The sequence below is a fragment of the Mustela nigripes genome, chromosome X (assembly GCF_022355385.1).
Source record: "Mustela nigripes isolate SB6536 chromosome X, MUSNIG.SB6536, whole genome shotgun sequence".
Classification (NCBI taxonomy): Eukaryota; Metazoa; Chordata; class Mammalia; order Carnivora; family Mustelidae; genus Mustela; species Mustela nigripes.
Genome location: NC_081575.1, coordinates 81,679,490 through 81,698,395, shown reverse-complemented (window position 1 = coordinate 81,698,395; position 18,906 = coordinate 81,679,490). Strand labels below are relative to the sequence as shown.

The window sequence follows — 18,906 nt, the reverse complement described above, 5'->3', positions numbered from 1 at the left end:
CGGGAGTTGAGAGGGGCCTGCGGAACTATCGAGGGAGTGGTCGGGGGTTTCCGAAGGTCTTGAGGGGCATTTTCGGTCTTCCGACGTCGAGGAGCAATGTGGTTCGCCGAGGCTCGGGCAGGAGCTGACCTCCTCTTTCCACCCGCGCAGGCCGGGACCTTCCCCTGCAGTCTGGCCCCAGAGCCCGGCAGCTCCTGGCGCGTCTGGACGCGCGCCCCCTGGCGGCCAGAGCTGCGGCCGACGTAGCGGCGCTGGTACGCAGGACGGGCGCCACATTGCGTCTGCGCCCCAAGGCTGGTGCGTTGCGGAGGGCGGGGTGTGAGTGGGGCCGGATTCGGTAGTGGCGGACCCGGGATTGCTAGTTACTTCCCTGGGTGGGGCCAATGTTGGCGGGGCGGGGCTCGGAGGGCCCTTCAAGGGGGCGGAGCCATGGCGTTATCCTAGAATATTCCTCCACGAGGTGATCTTGGAAAAGCTATTTTGATAGATTAATGTTGCATTGGCTAGTTGTGGGTGCAGGGCTGGATGGTTATCTCTGTCCGGGGGGTTTTGTATGGTATTTCTGAGGAGGTGGGGCCTGAAGAGTTTTGGGGGCGGGCAGTTGGCTGAGGGGCGGGTCTGGAAAAAAAAATCCACTCCAGAGGTGGAGCCTACAGTTGCCAGGGGGAGGGATCGAAATGTTAGGAATGGATTGAAATTTATAGGCCACTTAGGGGGCGGAGCCTGAAAAGTTTAGGAGTCCACAGTCTTGGAGTTGCACCCCCCAGGGAGTGCCTAAGGGTGTAATATGAGGAACAGGATCTATGAGTTATTGGAGGACTATAGGAAGGTCTAGAGGTGTATTCAAATAGCAGAGCCCAGTATTATTACTTAGAAGTCGACCTGAGGTCAGTTACTCATGTGGGTTGAGCCCAGTTAAATAGGTGGGCGTGCCAGTCTGCATTCTAGAGGTAAGGAAATGAGGTGAAGCTAGAACGTTAAATCAGGGGCACGTCCTAAGTGGTTTCCCTGGAGTCCCCCTCTTACTGCCTTTTTCATCTTCCAGCCGTTAGTGTGCTGGATTCTGCAGACATAGAGGTTACAGACAGTCGGCTGCCTAATCCCACTTTCGTGGAACACCGGCCACAGGTACCACCTCGCCCTTTTATTGAATGCCACCCGCTTTGAGACTGGCAATGTACGTAGGCTTGTGTTTTTACTCCAGCATCATCGGTCAGTGACCTTGGGTACAGGTACTGCACCGCCACAAGTGACCCAGTCTAAGGCATGTTCTGCTTCGAAGCTGCTCCAGACCTCTGGACGGTTCTGCGTGGAACTGGTTCGAGATTCCACGGGCTTTGGCCTCACATTAAGCGGAGGCCAAGATTCATCCGGGGATGCTCCTCTGGCGGTGCGCGGGCTGCTGAGAAACGGGCCAGCACAGCGCTGTGGTCGCTTGCAGGTGAGGTATAAGACGCCCTCCACTCAACAGTGCTCGCCCACTCCTCGCCCTTTGTTGGGGTGCTCCCCATCTGCTCATTCTACAATACCCCTCTCCTTGCACTCTTGTAGGCTGGCGACCTCGTGCTCCACATCAACGGAGAATCAACTCGGGGCCTCACCCACGCCCAAGTGGTGGAGCGCATTCGCACAGGCGGCCCCCGTCTCCGTCTTGTACTAAGAAGGCCCCTTGAAAGCCACCCTGGCGAGCCTGAAGGGGCAGGAGGGCCCGAGAAAGGAGATGGTGGGTTTCCCAAGGGAGAGGGTTCAGAGAGCTGTGAGGGGATGGAGAGACTCACAACATGGAGAGGCTGGGGTCCAGGGTGGGAGGTGTTGGTGGTATCTATGGGGAGGAAATCAGAGTTTAGTGTCTGTGAGGTGTCATGATATTCTCAAAAGCACGATCCATGATGGGGAAGAGCAGGGTCCCAGAATAGGAATAAAAGTAGGTTTTAGAGGGGAGGTTTTTGAGGTACTAGGAGAGGAGAAGGGGGGAAGGGTCTGGGGTAAAAGCAGGTGTTTAGAAGGAAGAGTTGTTCTCGCATGAAAAGGTGGAGTGGGTCTCAGGAAGGAGAGGATGGGATGGGGATCCGGAGGGTGGGGGGGGGGGTCTAGTTCCAAGGCTGAGGGATCCATATGCAAACGGTTGGGAGTTGAGGGAGGTGGGTTAAGGAAGGGGATAGTCTGCGGTCCTAGATAGGAGGGGTTTAGCATATCGAGGTCAAGGTCAGGGTTTGATTTCCTTTGGGATTGTGGTGAAGTATTTGTGGGGGCATGTTCTGGATCCAGCTGGGGAGAGGTCTTGGGACAAGAGGCCTTGGAGGGCGGGGAGTCTTGAGGGGGTGGTAACGTTCCTGAATGGTTTGTCCAGGCTTCAAAGGTAGATTTCTCTAAGGAGGGGTCCCTGTCTCCTGCAGGCCCTGGAGTCTGCCGGCCCCCCTCAGCCAGGGGGCTCGGTTTTCCATTCCCCATCCTATCCCCCAATCTAACCCGCAGGTCTGCCATCCCCTGATCGCAGCCCAGATCCTGGTGGACCAGAGGTGGTGAGGTCTCACACCGTCAGTGCTTCTCCACTTCCGCACCGTCGGGGCAGCCCTGAGCCTAGCCCAGAGCCGCTGGCCGACTGTCCTGCGGTTCCTCCTCCTCAGCGCCGCACAGACGACCCTAACGACCGAACCCCGGGTTCCCCGGGACCCTGGCTGGTGCCGAGTGAGGAACGGCTTTCGCGGGCCCTAGGGATCCCCGGGGCGCCGCAGCTTGCTCTCGAGATGGTCGCTGGAAGGCGGAGGCACTGAGCACGTATGGGACCGCCCGATGCTCACTTGGTACTGCCGGACCTGGATTCAGTGTGCTCCGCTGACGGCACGCTAGCTAGCATCTCTGGGAGAGCGCACACTCGGTCTCGTCCCATCCCCGCTCCGGCTGCGCAGCGGACCAGCCCGCGCTTCCCTCGCAGTGTCAGTGGTACAGCCCTCCAGACGGGCCAGCCCTGCGCTTCTGGTTTCGAGCGGGGGAGGTAATAAAAAGGTTCGACCCAGTCTTGATTTGCCGGGTGCTGTAGGCCGGGTGGGGCTCCTGCGTTCACCCCGCAGAGGAGAAGGTGGGTCGATCTGGTTTCAAGCAGGGCCTCTTCTTGTAACGATTAAAAAGCTTACTTCATGCTGTTTCACCCGTGTCTCTAGCGGGGTCTGCCTGTGCCGATCCTCAGCCTGGCGTGCTTTCTCCCCACTCGGTTTTTCTTCGCCAGCTCCTGCTTCTCTCCGCGTTCATTCATTTCACTTTTTGGGCGGTGTGCGGGGCTCACAGATAATCTTTGCTCCCGGCATAGGGAATGCAGAGGTGGGCCGTTGTAGCGGGAGTGCGCCTGAATACCCACAGCCCCGATCAGGAATCGTCCTGATAGCCTGATAGCAAGGCTAGAACCAGGGTGGCGTCCTTCACCGGGAGCCTGTGGTCTCTCACTTCCGGCCTGGTTGGCTGGCTCTCGCTGGCACGCAGACTGCCACCCTTAGGACATGGGCTGGGGCCCTGGAGCCCCCTTTGGGGCGGAGCCAGGAAGGTGTGAGTCAGCGGGTTGCGCTAAAAAAAGGCTGTTAGAACCTCTCAGCCGCGCCCCCTCTTCCATACATGGTGACGAACAGCGCCAGGCTTGTGTGCACACGCCACATGCTGGGCGTTCCTGGTCCTGGAAGAGGCCAGAGTTTCCTCCATCCTGGGAGCAGAGCCCTGAAGGCAGGGCTTATGTGGCCAGCTGGACTCCTACCGGGATAGCCCCAAAGCCAGCGCTGGCCGAGGCAAGAACTGTCTAGTTACCTTCGTTTGTCACCACACCCCAAGCACTTGACCCCCCCCCCCCTCCATGAAGGAAGCTGTGGTCGGGTGGGAATGGGCAACTCCCACCGGAGAGGGGAGACAAATTAAAAGATGGGCATGTGAATTTCTAGGCTGACGCTGGAAAGAGAGGGGGACCTTAAAGCCAGGCTGGGAGCTGGTGAATGCTTCAACGGTCAGCACTGTGGACATTGTGGGGTAGTGCGCTGGGGCTTCCAGCTACCCTTGACTCAGAGCCTAGTGGAGGTGTGGCTCTAGGGAAGTGAAGGAGCTTCAGTCCTATCAACACAGTCACACCCCGGAGACTAATAATAGTAACCCCAGCCACCATTTACTTAGCCTTATTCCTACTACTGGCTCTACTTGCAGTATCTATTTTCATCTACTTAAACATCTGCTCAACAATCCTGATATGTCCATTTCATGGGGGAGGGAAGTGAGGCCCAGATAGTATAAATGGCTTGAGGGAGGAGGTTGAAGCGAGATTTAATCAAGGCCGGATTCCCGAGCCTGTCCTTTTAATCAAGTAATAATTGAGCCCCAGTTGTTTACTTTGCACTGTATAGGCACTGGGGAGATGCTGGTGAAACGAGACATAAAGATTTCTAACTTTGTGTAAACCTAGGTTGGAAAAGGCAAAGGAAAGAAGAAAGAAAAAAAAGAAAAGAAAAGAAAAGGAATAAATTAAAGATAACTTCAGAGAGAGGTCAGAGTTATAAAGACAGCTAAAGGTTATGTTGGTGGAAATAATGATGGTGGGCTGCTGGTCTCTTTGAAGCCAACCTTTGAGCTAGGACCTGATTGACCAAAAGCCAAATAAATGTATGAAGAGCTTGGAGAAGGGCACTGGCAGCCATGGGAACAGCAAGTGCAAAGGCTCCGAAGTGGAGCAGAGTTTATTTTGTTCTAGAAACTCAGATATGTCCTCACAAAGTTGGAAAGCACACACTCAGTCTGGGGAAAAGTGTGCTTCATTCCTTCTATCACCCAACCACTCTCAGCAGCCCGGGCTGATAGTAGGGTGCCCCTTTCTTGGTTTTGAGGCACCCCAGGTTGGGGTGTATGTGCAGGCAGGCCCTTGGGTCTAACTGTCCTGGCCTTCCAGCCACAACTCTTCCCTCAAATGGGATGAGAATAAAACCAACGTTCAGTCTAGAGAATGTGATCCTCAGCATATCTGTCTCCAGGGAGATCCTGATTCCTGTGACCAGATGCCTATCTCAGATGCAGAAATCAAGGCTGAGTCAGGAGAAATAGCTCACTTAGGATAACACACTTCAAATGTCATCAGCTTTGTCACCCCAACTGGGACCCCAGGAATCTTCCTCTCATCTTGCCAAGCTTCCAGCACTAAAGAAACGGGAGCTCCTTCCCTGTTCTTCATCTAGGGCTGTGCTGGTGGCCCTCTTCTGAGAACCAGGAAACAGAGGCCCAGCACTTGGGGCCAGGGCCTCCCTAAGATTGCAGAACAGAGAGCCTCTGGGTTGTGACACCGTTAATAATGTCTGTCCCCATGTACTGAGCAGTTTGATGCTCACCAAGCCCTATTCTCTCTTAGGCTGTGCGCTAGTGCAATCTCATTTCCATCACTGCTAAGGGGTTTATTCCACCAACCATGATCCTTTACCCGAAATTTGAAGTCCCCAAAGCTCTGGAAATAGCTTTCCCACGTACTGGGCACCATTTGGTTACAAAACCTAACCTGACTTAATGAGGGACAATTTTCAGTTCTGGCTTATCCCACTTATTGTGAACGATTTCCACACCTTTACTTGAATAAATATTAAGGTTTATTATTATTATTATTATTATTATTATTATTATTTTAAAACGGGGCTGCCTCAGACCTCGCTGAGAGTGTTAAGAAATACACAGCTTTCTAAGATCCGAAATATTCAGAATTCTGGAAACATGCCTGGGTTTAACCATGGCCTCAGCCATTTTTACAGCTAAGGAAACTGAGTCATGTGCTTCCCCAAAACCAGATCCCCGAGGTTCTGAATTGAGGCAGCACAGAAAGCATTCCTATTCCGAAAGCGCAAAAGGTCCCGCCATTACCGCACATGGTACCCCGAACTGCCAAGCCTCAAAGGCTGGCGCCCCTCGAGGTGGGGCGCCCTGGGGGTTACGCACCCAGCGGGGAGTATCCTTGGCAGGCGGGGCAAAGGGGCTTCCGGGGCGGCAGCCACCTGGCCCGGCCCCCTCCGGCCCCGCCCGCTTCTGCTCTGCGAGGTGATTCACTCCCTCCTTCGCCCCGAGGGCCCCCTTCCCAGCCAGACGGCGGGCAAGACGGCAGGGTGTGCAGCGTCCCGAAATCCGCCAGAAAGCGAGTAGATACTCCGCGCCCCTAGGGACTCCGGCCCACCCCATGGCGGATTCCGAGCGCCTCTCGGCCCCCGGCTGCTGGGCCGCCTGCACCAACTTTTCGCGCACCCGAAAGGGAATTCTCCTGTTTGCTGAGATTGTGAGCGTCCCGGGACAGGAGGGTGGGCAAAGGCAGGGCGGAGTGGCTGGACCATGAGGAGCCCGGAGGCCCCGGGTGAGGCAGGCGCGGGTCTGGAGGCGCTCCGCAGTGGGGCGCGGGAGTGTGGGTTGGTGGTGGAGGCCCGAATCCAGGGGCTCGGGGCAAACCAGTGGGGACTGGAGAAGGTGGTCAGGAGCTGCTGGGCTACGGGGTGCCGCAAAGGGACCATAGCGCCTATGGGGGGGCCTTGTGGAGGGAGACCGTGTGGACACATTGGTGGGCTCCTCGGAGGGATCCCAGGGGGCTAGGAGGCCGGGGGGGGGGGCCTCTCGTGGCAGGGCGTGGCGCGGCCTGGGCACTGGCGGGCGGGCTGGCTGCGCGCCCAGAGGCGGGGCCTGTTGGGGTGGGGCCCTGAGCCCTGGTCCTACGGTGTAGGGCGGTCCGCCCTTTACGAGTTCTTCCTTGCCCTTCTGTGGTCGGGAGGATGTCCTTAGCTCTTCGGGCCGCTCGGGGAGCCTGGGTTTCCCACCCTTGGCTTCCTGAAAGTGGGAGCCACTTTGATTCACTTGTAAAAGGGGTGCGACGCCTTTAACAGAGTCCTGCCCCTCCGTTGTCACTCTCACCGCTTCCCAAAGGGGTTGCCGAGGGAACCGCAGGTCCCGCCCCTGTCAAGGCCCTGAAGCTGGCGCCAGCAGTGCTCACCAAACACCTGGCAGCACCACTCCCTGCAGCCCGCCCCTATGCTGTAAGGGAAAAGGCGGGGGACCGAGGCACCCAGCTCTATCCCTTCCTAGGTGCCCCCGCCCCCGGGGCAAGTCACTTAACCTCTTAGTGCCTCAGTTTTCTCATCTATAAAATAAGGTTACTAATAATAGTACCCAGCTTATGGGGTTGTCATGATGATTAAGTAAATTCCTACTTGTACAGCCTCTAGAACAACTTTTGGGACAGTGAGCACAAAGTAAACGTTTAGCTGTTAGTATTTGTCATCTTTCCAGCCCTGGTAGGCATCGTCGGAGTTTGAGACCTCCAATTTAAGCCAAATCCCCTCAGCCCTGGATGCTGATTGGAGTTGGGGGGGGGGTTGTCCCCTTTCCCCTGTCATCCTTCCAGATATTGTGCCTGGTGATTCTGATCTGCTTCAGTGCCTCCACGCCAGGATACTCCTCCCTGTCGGTGGTCGAGATGATCCTTGCTGCTATCTTCTTTGTCATCTACATGTGCGACCTGCATACGAAGATACAGATCATCAACTGGCCTTGGAGTGTGAGAAAGGGGCAGGACTAGGGAGGAGCCCCGGGGCAGTTGGGATGATCCTGGGACCGAAGATGCTGACTTCCCCTCTTCTCCCCATGCCTCACAGGACTTCTTCCGAACCCTCATAGCGGCCATCCTCTACCTGATCACCTCCATTGTTGTCCTTGTTGAGGGAGGAAACCACTCCAAAATCATCGCAGGGGTAAAAGCCACAGAGGCAGCTCCAAGGCAAAGATAGGGGTTAGAGAATCCAGGGCCCAGTTCTGCTTCTGCTTTTGGGAGAAAGTATATGGCCCTTAGCAGGTCACACTTGTCCTCAGAGCCTGCAGGAAGGTCTGGACCATGCTCTGGTTGTCCTCCGGAGATCATCATTTTCCACGAAAGGCCATGCCTTGTCCAACACAGGGACCTCTGTGGAAAGCACAAAGAGGTGGCCCCTTTGTCAACACACGAGACTACTATCCACTAGAACTTTGTCTTGAATGTGCCATGTGCATGGTGCCACTGACGTGTGGGGCCACTGTGTGGTTACCCTGTGTTGGGAGGTTCTAGGAGGAGGGAGGATGGGGTTGGTTCCCATCTCCTGGCTTGTCCCTGGGGCTCTCTGGCTTCCTGATCTGGGGTTTTAGTCACCATCCCTGCATGGGAGCAGTCATTGGAGGTGGTAGATACAAGGAAGCAAGAGGCTGAGTAGGCTGACGGACCTAATACAACCTCCCTTGTGCCCATCCCCACCCTCAGGTACTGGGCCTACTTGCCACAAGCCTCTTTGGCTATGATGCCTACATCACCTTCCCCTTGCGGCAGCAAAGACATACAGCAGCTCCTACTGGTAAGTGTGTGTGTTAGTGGGGGGAGTGTTGCTGGGGGTTTGAGTAGGAAAGGGGGTCTCCCACGGGCATAAATGCCCCCTTATTGATACTGATGGCTTTAGCCCATGAGTACGGTAAGCTTCAGTATTCCTTGTCTGGAAATGGGCATAGGATCCTGCCAATGCTTTCCTCTCTTTTCCTCACTTGCAGACCCTGCAGATGGCCCGGTGTAGGTGAACTCCCTTCATTTCTCTCTGAAGCCTGCAAATAACACTTCCTTCGAGTAACTCCTCCCTGCCCCGACAACACTCCCTGCCAACTCCCAGCCTCTTACTGAAGTACAAGTGCCTTTATTGGGAGAATCTGTCTTCCTAGCTGCCAGTCCCTCCTGGGTGTGGCCACCTTTATGGGTGTGCCTCTCTGTCTCCCTTCTGCAGCACCCAGGAGGAGACACTTGTTCTGCCTGGACTATGCACCCACTGAAGCCACAAAATGAGGGCGGGGGGGGCCCAGATTTCAGATTCTAGGCCCTAGGTTGTGACCCACACCAAATAAGCTCCTCTATGTGGGGGGTGGTTCTGTGGGGGATAAATAAACAGATTGTTACAACATATGATAATGAATAAATTAATCCTTTGGTCAAATGTGGATAAATCTCAAGCATCAGGAAGGGGAAAATTGGGGAGGGGACAGCTGGAGCGAGGAGGTAAAGAAGCCAGGCCTGTTTTACAGCAAATATTAAATTACTTCATTAACACAAACAGATGAAGGAGGAAGGGGATTTATGGCTTGGGCTGGGAGATGGGATCATCTCCACTGACGGGAGAACAGAACCCTCCAGGACTACACTGCCTTCAAGCCACGATGCAGTTCTTGTCTCTGGCCTGGCGAGGCATCCCTGGGCGAGAGCTCCTGGGGAGCTGTGGAGATGGGGATTTGGGGGTTCCAGTTGCATTGTCCTTAGCAGGGCCAGGCCTGCAAAGATGCGGGGGCAGGGGGATGCGTTCCCCTAGGAAGAAGCCGTCCTCCTCTGAGGACTCAGAGCTGGGGCTAGAAGGTGAGCTGGAGCAAGATCCTGAGTCTGACCCTGATCCCAAATCACACTGGTGGTGGTGATGTCTGCCTGAGTGGCGGCCGTGATGATGATGATGGTGGTGGTGGCGACGGCGGCGGCGGCGATGGGTGGGGCCTCTGGGTGGGGGACTACGAGGCCTGCGACGTTGTGCTGGGGGTGCACTCAGGGTCCGCCGAGGACCTCCTTCAGACACCAGAGGATCACGGAAGCTGACGCGAGGGGTGCTCTGGCGACCAAAGGCACCATCTTCTGGGCTCGGATCAGGCTGGCTGGGGAGTCCTGGGGGCGGCTCTGGCGGGCTGCGGAGCCCCAGCTCTGGCATAGAGTGGCGGTGGGGGGCCCCTCTCAGAAAGTGGGTGGGCTCCTCAGGGCCTGCAACTAGAAAGAGAGGGAGCAACTCCCTGTTATGTGGCCCCTGAGGGGAGGCGGGTAGAAGGGACTTCTCTCCACCTTACCCCGTCAGGACTGGGAAAGTGGGAGCAGCAGTTGGAGGGCGGCAGGGAGGTGGGGGGAGTTTGGGAAATGTGAAGCTTGGAGCAGACTCTGGGTGGAGGGAATAGAAGCGTGGCTTCTGACGTAAGGGGGGGTGACATTGACTAAAGTCGACCAAGTTAGCCATAGAATGGGGGGAGGGGCCTGGGCACGGAGGGAGGAAGGTGAGGGGTTTGGATGAAAGGAGGAAGAACTTGGGTTCAAGAGGGAACAAGTTGAGGCTAGGGGACGGGCCTTGTAACAGAGGGGCGGAGCCAGGGTTCACAAGGGGTAGTGTGGGCTGGAGACTAGTCCTAGCATGGTTTGGGGATGCAGCCTGGACGGAGGTGGGGGCGAGGCCAGGGATGCTGCCTGAGAAGGGTCTGGGCAGCCAAGGGGAGGTGTCCGGCTTGAGGTGGGGGCGGGGACTCGGAGAGGCTAGGCGTGCCTCCAGGGTTAGCTCACCGGGCTCCGGCTCCGTGCTGGTCCCTTTGCTCGTGGTCTCGGACGCCTCCGCAGTGGAGAAAGAGGCTGTGGATGCTGCGAGAGGTGTGGAGACCGTGCCCGCGCTCCAGCTCCGGCGGCCCGTCCCGGAAGGTGTGGGCTCAGACCCCAGGCTGCAGGCTCTCGAGCAGAAGATCAGGCCACGGCGTGGCAGGAAGGGGCGGCCCAGGAGAGCTCGCCCGCAGCGACTACAGCAGAAGCAGCGGTCTGAGGCATGCCAGTGCTGGCCCTCATAAGCCATCTGACCCTGGTCCAGGCCTGCGGGGATGGAAGAGGGGGAAAACTGAGGCAGAGCCAGCAGGCATAGCCCTTGCCTGTCCTGAATGGGGCCCATCTTGGGAAGAGGCAGGGAATCTGAGGCAGGGCACCCCAAGACACCCTCCCTCCCAACTCTCCAGAATGGGGCTCTTTTCTGGAGGAAGAAGGGAAACTGAGGTTTGGGCTTCACTCTAAGTTTCTTCATTCTTTCTCTCTGTGAAACCAGCTGATGTCTCCTCTTCTCCTTCTCTTTCTTTCCCAGGGTGCCCCCTCCCAGACTGGGGGTGGGCATTGGACTCTTGAGATGTGGGTCAGGTGGATGGAGTGTAAAAGGTGGACCTGAAGGAAAGTTGAGGGGCAGGGCTTAGAAGGTAGGGCGGGGCCTTGGTGGGAAAGGAGTGGGTCTTAGAGGGCAGAGTGTGGCTCAGGAGGTAGGACTGACTGTACCTAGCTGATGGAGGAGTTTTAGAGACTATGGAGAGTCTAGGAGAGTTGGGCCTCCACCTAGGGAGTAAGAGGGTGACCACAGGGGGCTAGGGGAGCTGGGAATTAGGGGGAACCCTGGAAATGGGCATAGATAGGCAGTGGTGCCTAGGGTCACACAGGTAGGGTTTCATAAGTCCAGCATGATGGGGGATGCTGGTGAGGGACTTGCAGTAAAGGGTGGAGGGCTATATGCGGGCACTAGACCGCAAGTATGGACTATAACGGAGGATCCTGGTGGGGTGGTGCTACGGCCAGGCTTTCCATGTGTTGCCCCGTCCCTTTTCCTATTCACCCACCAATGTGCTCCCCACAGCCATCACAGTACTCAGCGTGGCGGGCCTCGTAGCAGGCGCAGCAGTGGGGGCGGCTCTGACGCATGACGTAGCGCTGCCCTCCCAGCGATGCTTCGCACTCGAAGCAGCAGAAGTGCCCCATGTGCCAGTGCCGGCCCTCGGCCTCGGTGCACTCAGGGGAGAAGATGATCTGAGGGGGGAAGGAAGGGGGGAGAGGGACACGGGCCACCTTGGCCATCAGAAGGGCTTTCCCCTGGCCCCGCTCACCCTCCACTCCCACCCCGGGGTGGACAGGCATGAACCTCGTCACAGGCTTGGCAACGTGGGCGCAGGCGCTCTGCGTGGTGGCGGCCGCAGTAGACTTTGCCGGCATGGTAGAAGTAGATGAGGTCCACCAGCAGCTCGCGGCACGTGGAGCACACGAAACACTGTGGGTGCCAGCAGGCACCCAGGCCTGCTCGGCTGGCAAACACAGCGATGTCGCCACCTCCGATCTGCTTCCCGCACTGCCAGATGACAGAGAGACGCTGCCACTGACAGTCAAACCAGATGGGGGTCTGCCGAGGCCTGTCACACTTGGGCCTGCCCCTGGCCAACTTCTGTGATCCTAACCCACAGAGACTGGCCCTTCTAATTGTGGGTGGCCTTAAAGGCAAGTCTTGTCCTTAGGGAGCTGGGGAAATCAAAGAGACAGGCCAGGGGGCGCCTAGGTGGCTCAATTGGTTAAGCATCTGGCTTCAAATCAGGTCATGATCTCAGGTGGGCCGGGGATGGAGTTCCATACTGGGCTCCCTACCCAGCGGGGAACCCGATTATCTCTCTCTCTAGTTGTCACTCTCTCAAATAAATAAAATCTTAAAGAGAGAGAGAGAGAGAGAGTTAGGCCAGGCCCAGTGGGGGAACCTTAGCAACAAACCTCACCTCAGAACCTCAAAGGAGGATCTAGGGTCAGGCTCCATCTGCCAGGAGGGGCCTTGAAGACAAATTCTACCTGCCACTGGGCCCTATAGACAGGCCAGACCACTGTGGCTCAGTTCTTTTTTTTTTTTATTTTTTTTTATTTTTTTTTAAAGATTTTATTTATTTATTTGACAGAGAGAAATCACAAGTAGATGGAGAAGCAGGCAGAGAGAGAGAGAGAGAGAGAGGGAAGCAGGCTCCCTGCTGAGCAGAAAGCCCGATGCGGGACTCGATCCCAGGACCCTGAGATCATGACCTGAGCCGAAGGCAGCGGCTTAACCCACTGAGCCACCCAGGCGCCCTGTGGCTCAGTTCTTAAGGACATGTCTTAAACACAAGAGGACCAGAGAGACAGCCCACTCCTCACATCCACTGTGAAGAGGGAACTAATAGAGAAGGTCCACTAGGGCCTCCTTAGAGACAGACCACAGTCAACCTTGAGCTGAGAGGGAACAAGCCCTGTCCATCAGGGGGCCCTGCAGACAGATCTTGCTGGCCAGGGAGGCCTTAAGGCATGGTCCCTGCCTAATGGTGGGATGTGAGGAAAGGACCCCATCCACCAGAGGGGACATGAGAGACAGACCCCTAGGACTGAAGCTGCAGGCTTCATCTCTTCCCAGGGCCTGGAGCAAAGGCACTGCTCTCACCCACTGGGGCCCAGCCTGGCTCACCTCCTCACAGATGGCCCCAGTGATGGTCACGGGGAAGATGCGCACGGTGCCACGGCCCAGGTTCTCCCGCTTCCGCTGCTGGCTGAAGGCTCTGAGCTCTTTCTTCTCCTCCTCCTCCAGTGCAGTGCAGTACTGTGCCTGGGGTGGGAGGGTCTTCCAGGCTCCTCCCACCATGCTTCCCCCCCCTTCCAGAATTTATCCACACTCAGTTCACCTGTAGGCTTTGGTCCAGCTGGGTGCTTCCTGCCCGACATCTCCACCCTCTACCTCCTCTCCCAGGGCTCAGCTGTGGTTTGGCCAAGGAATGGCCCACCTGTCCCTGCCTGTGTACACCTTTCACATTGGATGGGCTTCCCTTTCCTCCCCTGACCCTTTGTGTTTCTTTCCAGCTGCTTAGCATTTGCCCTGGTTGCGCCCTGCCCCCTCACTACCTGGCATGGCCTTCCTGTCTTCTCACTCCTCACCTCACTGTCGTGTGGGGGCAGCTGGTGCAGCAGCTGCTTGATCCTGTATTTTTCCCCAGGACTGTTGACGTAGGGAACCTTATCCTCTGGGAGGCAGCTGAAAAATTGGTATACCTGGGAGGATGTGGGGGACGGGAGAGAACAATTGAGACTAGCGGTGAGCTAGGATGCAGCGGGATGGTGGGCCCCTACTTCTCCCTACTTCTTGGAATCACATCCAAACTCATGGTTATAAACTTTATAAATTAAAGTAATCGGAAGGGACTGTCTACTGACACTCTCCACCTTTCCTTCCTACAGATCATTTCCATCACCTCCCACACATGCCATGAGTTCCTTCAGGCCTTGACCCCACGTTTCTCTCCAGCTGCTATCTCCCATTTTTTCTTTTACAGCAGAGTTCCTCAAAAGAGCTGTGGGCACTCACCCCCTCCACTTCCTCTCCCATTGTCTCCAGACCCAACTCCAGTCAGGCTTCCCTGCCCCTTCCGTCCCTGCTGCTCCTCAAAGCTGTTCCTGTCCCAGTCATTGACGATGTCCACACCTTCAGAATCCTTTTTCGGGTCTCAGTCCTCATCCAGCCAGACCCATAAGTAGCACTGAACACAGCTTATCACTCCCTTTTCCTGGAAATGCTTTGTTCCCTTGGCTTCCAGAACACTTTCCTCAGTTTCCTCCTACCTTATTGGCTATTCCTTCTCTATCCCCTTTTTGGTTCTTCTTCAAGTAACCGACCCCCAAATGTGGGAGGAGCTTCAGGCTCATCCATGGTTCCTTTGCCTCTCTCTACATTCGCTCCCTGGGGAATCACATCCAAACTCATGGTTATAAATACCACTTCATGGCTCATGCTTCACAAATCCATACCTCCAGCCCTGTGATACCTCCCTTGAGTGCCAGGCCACATGGCCACTCACATCTCTGATGGGCATCTCAGAACTCCAGATGGCCAAAACCGAACTTATGCTCTGCCTTGGCCTGTCCCCTGTCAGTTAATCCATCCCTCCTTGAGGTCATCTTTGACTCCTCTCTCTCACACACCCACAAGCAAATCCTCTTAGTTCTGCTTTCAAAATGTATCCAGAATCTGACCACCACTCACTACTTCCACTGCCAACATGGTTATTAGTCATGGTCCCCCTGCCTCGACCCTCATACCTATAGCCTATTTTCCTCACAGTAGCCAGAGGGGGAGCCTGTTTAATCTGAAAGCAAACCACATCCCTTCTCCGGTCACAACCCTCTTGTGGCTTCTTCTTCATTCAGAATAGAGGTCAAAGTCTTCCCCATGTCTCCCTCCCCACCTCTGTCCTCACTTCCACTCCCTCTCCCAGTCACTCACTCTGCTCTAGCCACAATGTTAATGGTCTCCTCACCGTTCCCCACACGGCCGAGCACACTCCTGCCTCAGGGCCTTTGCTTGGCTATTCCTCTTGCCTGGATAGCTCTAACCATGGATATATGCATGGCACTTCTTTACCTCCTTCAGGAAGCCCAAACATCATATTTTCATAGAGGCTGACCCGGGCACCCTATTTACAATTCTAAGATTTCTCTCCTTCACTTCTTCCCTGCCTTTTTTTTTTTTTAATTCCATAGCCCTTAAAACTATCTGACATATTTTTCCAGGTGTGTTTACTGGCTGGTGCTCACTTTAAGACTCTAAGCTCCATGTGGGCAGACATATTTTGTGTATGTCTTATCCACTGCTGTGGCCCCAGTGCCCAGAACAAAGTGTGACATGCAGTAGGTGCTCAATAACTATTTGTTGAGCGAATCCATTAATGGAAATGTTGAGAACAAAGCGCTGGCATGAGACCTGAGTCAAGGGGTAGAATAGGAGTGAGGTGAACAGGCCCCGACCAACCTGCTCAGTGATCATTCAGTATTCACCAAGAATTGTGGGGGAATGATCACTGTGAGATTGCAGGGGGGTCAGAAGGATTCACATGGTCTCATGTTGTCCCAGAAATAGGATTCTACCTGAGTGTGTGTATGTGTGTGCTGTGTGTGCGTGTGCGTGTAAGCATCTACTGGAGAAGAAGAGTGGGTGGCGGCCTCTGGTCACCTGCTCTGGCTTGAGACCAGGGGGCACCCAGGCATACTCCTCTGAGGCACAGCCTGAATCATCATCGGAGATGGAGTGGCGCTGGAAGTCTGAGATTAGCCGACACATGATGCGCTCCAGGTCCACAGGCACCGTGTGCACCGCGTGCTCCTCCCTCGGGCATTTGCAGTGCTGACAGATCTTTCTGAGGGGACGGGGATGGAGGTCAGTGATTAAGGGGTGGCTCCCTTGGACCCCTGAGCAGCCCATGAAGGTCCAACTAAGGGGCTGGGACAGACAGATCAGCACCACCCAAGGACTTCTGGGCCTGGGGGAGGGGCTGCCGTGGGTGAGACCCGAGAGGAGGGCAAGGCTGGGAGCTGGAGGCAGGGCTGTAGGGTCTGCAGGCCCGCCTATGACTTTTATCTCTGGGACTCAGGTCAGACTTTCCTGGCAGTGGGCCTGAATAGGGGCGGGGCTCTGAGTCTGAGATTGGAGCTTTAAATTCAGGGGGGTTTCTCCTCGGGACTGGCTTTGGAGGTTGTGGGGGAACTTTCCCTAGAGGCGGGCTCTGGCCTGTGCTGAGGCTCTGAACTTGTGGGCGGGTGGGGGCTCCGAGCCTGTAGATGTGCCAGCTGTGGACTCTGGGGTATTTTGAGATGTTTGGGGTACAGGGCTCCAGGGGGAGGACAGGACACTGGGTCCACGAGAGGAATTTTGAGCCTGAGAGGCGCTGGATGTCAGTAGACGATGCTCAGCGCCTTGGGACTGAGGATGTCCCTAGGGATGGGACTCTGGCGTGTGATAACCATCTGAGGGCGGGGCTATGGAGCGGGTGGAGCTTTCCTGGGAACAGGACAATTGGGAACGAGTCAGGGGGCGGGGCCCTGAAGCTGAGTGTGAGGCTCCACCCCAGCTGAGTTGCTCTGATGGACCCGGCTCAAGCCTAGGGGTGTGGCCGAAGCTTCTAGGGGTTTCCCCTGACGGCGGGGCCCTGACAAAGGGCGAGGCGCTTCATGGTCACCTACCTCCATCCATGCAGTAGGAAGCCGGGGCACTGCTCCCTGCAGGAGTTGCAGGGCTGGCCGCGGTCTGGGTCCTCCGCCTCTGGAGGCTGAAGTGAATGGGGACAGACGCGGGACCCAGCGAGGCGCGGGGGCGGGGAGAGAGAAGTCAACGCCCGCCTCTCCACTCCCGCGACCGCACGCTGAGGCCTGTCCCACCAGGGCAGCGCTGGGCAGGCTGGGACAGCGCCCGCAGCGCGGGGGAGGAGGGCACGACTGAGGTAAAGGCGGAGCAGCTGAGACCACCTCCCCGTAAACCCCCTTTTCAGGGAATTCCCTTCCCCCTCACCCAGCCTTGGATACCTCCCAACTGCCTCTGACTTCTTCAGACCTCACATACCTCTCCCGAACTCGGAATACTCTCCCCACCTGAGCACAGAGTCCCTAATCTGGGTGTCTCCTCTCAGGCCTCACCTTGGCCCCTTCTCTGCCCAGGAGGCCAGCAGGACTCCGGTTCCACAGGGTAGGAGTCTGCGGCCCCATCCTTACTCGGGATCTCTACAATAAACCTTCCCCTCTTTTCTGAATCTCAACAGCTCTCCCCTAAATCCTGGCTTCCCCCTTTCATACCCAAGGAACTGGAGACCCTCCTTCAGGATCTCAGGAGGCCTCTGATCCATTGAATAACCCCCACCCCAAGAAGCCTTGGTCTTCACCCTTCACATCCTAGGGCTATTCACTCCTCTGGACCACCAAACCCAGACCCCACCTAAAGACCCCCTCCAAAAGAAAAGCAACACTGCTATCTAGGAAGTCAGAAAGCTCCTGGCTCAAGTAGAAGCCTGGAAGCCCTCTTCCCCCACATCCTAATCCCTGGACCCTTAATATTCAGGCACCCCAGCAGTGTGACCTCACACCTAAGATCGCCTTCTGTCAAAGTACAGGGGAAGTCCCTTTCCTCAGAAATTCAGGAGGTCCTCGTTCAGTCCAGGACCCCAGGATCCAGTCTGTTGGCCCTCAGAATCCCTTCCCAGAATTCACACGAGAAGGGAGCCCACCAGGTCCCTGGGGTGCTGATAGAAGTATGCAGAGAGGTGAGTAGGGAACAGGTGCCATCAGACCTGCGCCTTCCTCAATCCGCACACTTCCAGCAGCCCCAGCCCGTCCGTTCTGGGAATCTGGGGTTGGGGATTCCCAGACCCTCGATGGAGCGCCTCCTCGTTATCCCAATTCCCTGCTCCCGGGCCTCAGTTTATCCCTGACTCCCACCGCTGCCCCAAGTCTCGCTCACCGCGCGCCCGGAGCGGCGCCTCCGGGACCCACGCGCGAACATGGCGCGCCCGGGCAGGGTCAAGCCGGGCAGGGTCAGGCCGATGGAATCCTCACGGCCGTCAGGCCACCGCGCGTCCGGCCTGGGAGCTCTGTTCCGTAAATCTGACACCGGCGTGGGAGGAGCGCGCCCCGCACGGTCCGCCCCTGGCCCTGTGCTCACTCCTGGGCCAAGGCGCCCCCTGCCTAGAGGTGAGGGGCAGGCAGCCCAGGAGCGCCATATGGGAGAGCTCCCCAGCCTTCTTGCCCTGGACCCAAGCCAGGCCTCAGAAGGCATGGCCCACAGGGCCTCCCACGGAATAGTCTAGGGCTTGAGGGCTCTGCAGCGGAGGAGGGGGGACTTGGAAGTGGTGAGCTAGGGTATTTGTGTTGGCATTTCGTGTCCGTTTATCTTGGAAGTTCATTGGGAGGAGGGGAGGGGTTAAAGCAACCTTTTGGTGCTCCTCCCCACTGGTGATATTCTGAGGGTCTCTTTCCCCCGGATGAATGCTGCAACAATGATCCCCAAGCCCATCGCAGTCCCAGCTGGTGCTCCCTCGCCACCATCAGAGAGCTGGCTCTCATATACCCCCACAGCCTCCACTCCCAGGCCTTATCAGAGCCAGGACTATTTGAGATTTATGGGGGAAAGATGTGAAAGTCACTGGACAGATTCCGAGGCCTCACCTCCTGCTCCCTTCCCTTCCTTACAGGTCCAGCTGTCTTGTCGCCCTAAGTCCTGAGAAATAGATCTTAAAGCTTTCCCTCCCTTGACTTCCATTTTTCTCTCTCCAGTTAGATATCTTTTTCCCGGAGCTCAGTCCCATAGCTGGGAGTCTCTCCTTTGCCTGTCAGACTTCGCCGTGCCTCAGGGCTGGGAGGAGGGGGTCCCCAGCCTGCCATCAGAACTCGGGCACTAGGCGGGGGTTTCTAATTAGGCAAGGTGGGGGCAGCAGCCGTCGGGTCTTTCAGCGTGGGCCTAGGGTATCTCCTCCATACTCAACTCCATTAGGCACATCCCA

General features: G+C 56.5%; 3 protein-coding genes across 5 annotated transcripts; 2 read left to right on the top strand and 1 right to left on the bottom strand.

Annotated features, from left to right (window-relative positions):
• Window positions 1-137: 137 nt before the first annotated feature.
• Window positions 138-3,148, top strand: MAGIX (MAGI family member, X-linked; the record flags this gene model as incomplete). The annotated part of the gene is made up of 5 exons (XM_059385258.1): window positions 138-297; window positions 1,046-1,128; window positions 1,205-1,441; window positions 1,552-1,723; window positions 2,476-3,148. Coding segments are annotated over 5 exons (951 nt in total), but the record flags the coding sequence as incomplete, so codon positions are not given.
• A 2,866-nt stretch (window positions 3,149-6,014) lies between these two features.
• Window positions 6,015-8,987, top strand: PLP2 (proteolipid protein 2). Its single transcript, XM_059386329.1, has 5 exons — window positions 6,015-6,274; window positions 7,388-7,540; window positions 7,638-7,733; window positions 8,273-8,363; window positions 8,554-8,987. The coding sequence occupies exons 1-5, from the start codon at window positions 6,179-6,181 to the stop codon at window positions 8,574-8,576; spliced, it is 459 nt and encodes a 152-aa protein (XP_059242312.1). The 5' UTR covers window positions 6,015-6,178; the 3' UTR covers window positions 8,577-8,987.
• PRICKLE3 (prickle planar cell polarity protein 3) lies at window positions 8,582-17,998 on the bottom strand. Of its 3 annotated transcripts, none has more exons than XM_059386326.1 (9): window positions 17,868-17,998; window positions 16,601-16,686; window positions 15,594-15,777; window positions 13,526-13,639; window positions 13,062-13,199; window positions 11,733-11,936; window positions 11,434-11,620; window positions 10,355-10,651; window positions 8,582-9,796 (listed from the first exon to the last, which is right to left on the bottom strand). In XM_059386326.1, the coding sequence occupies exons 1-9, from the start codon at window positions 17,907-17,909 to the stop codon at window positions 9,198-9,200; spliced, it is 1,851 nt and encodes a 616-aa protein (XP_059242309.1). In that variant the 5' UTR covers window positions 17,910-17,998; the 3' UTR covers window positions 8,582-9,197. The 3 variants fall into 3 exon arrangements, with proteins under 3 accessions (XP_059242309.1, XP_059242310.1, XP_059242311.1); XM_059386328.1 differs by lacking the exon at window positions 8,582-9,796 and adding an exon at window positions 10,842-10,990 and having other exon boundaries at window positions 10,446-10,651; XM_059386327.1 differs by lacking the exon at window positions 13,526-13,639.
• Window positions 17,999-18,906: the final 908 nt, after the last annotated feature.

Excerpts from the sequence above, each read along its gene's own strand:
- PRICKLE3 (XM_059386326.1), bottom strand. The coding sequence starts at position 17,909 with ATGTTCGCGCGTGGGTCCCGGAGGCGCCGCTCCGGGCGCGCG. Across the intron at positions 13,640-15,593 it reads CTGGTCTCAAGCCAGAGCAG|GTATACCAATTTTTCAGCTG; the intron begins GTGACCAGAGGC and ends ACATCCTCCCAG. Across the intron at positions 9,797-10,354 it reads CAGCACGGAGCCGGAGCCCG|TTGCAGGCCCTGAGGAGCCC; the intron begins GTGAGCTAACCC and ends CTCTCTTTCTAG.
- PLP2 (XM_059386329.1), top strand. The coding sequence starts at position 6,179 with ATGGCGGATTCCGAGCGCCTCTCGGCCCCCGGCTGCTGGGCCGCCTGC. Across the intron at positions 7,541-7,637 it reads TCATCAACTGGCCTTGGAGT|GACTTCTTCCGAACCCTCAT; the intron begins GTGAGAAAGGGG and ends CATGCCTCACAG. Across the intron at positions 7,734-8,272 it reads ACTCCAAAATCATCGCAGGG|GTACTGGGCCTACTTGCCAC; the intron begins GTAAAAGCCACA and ends CCCCACCCTCAG.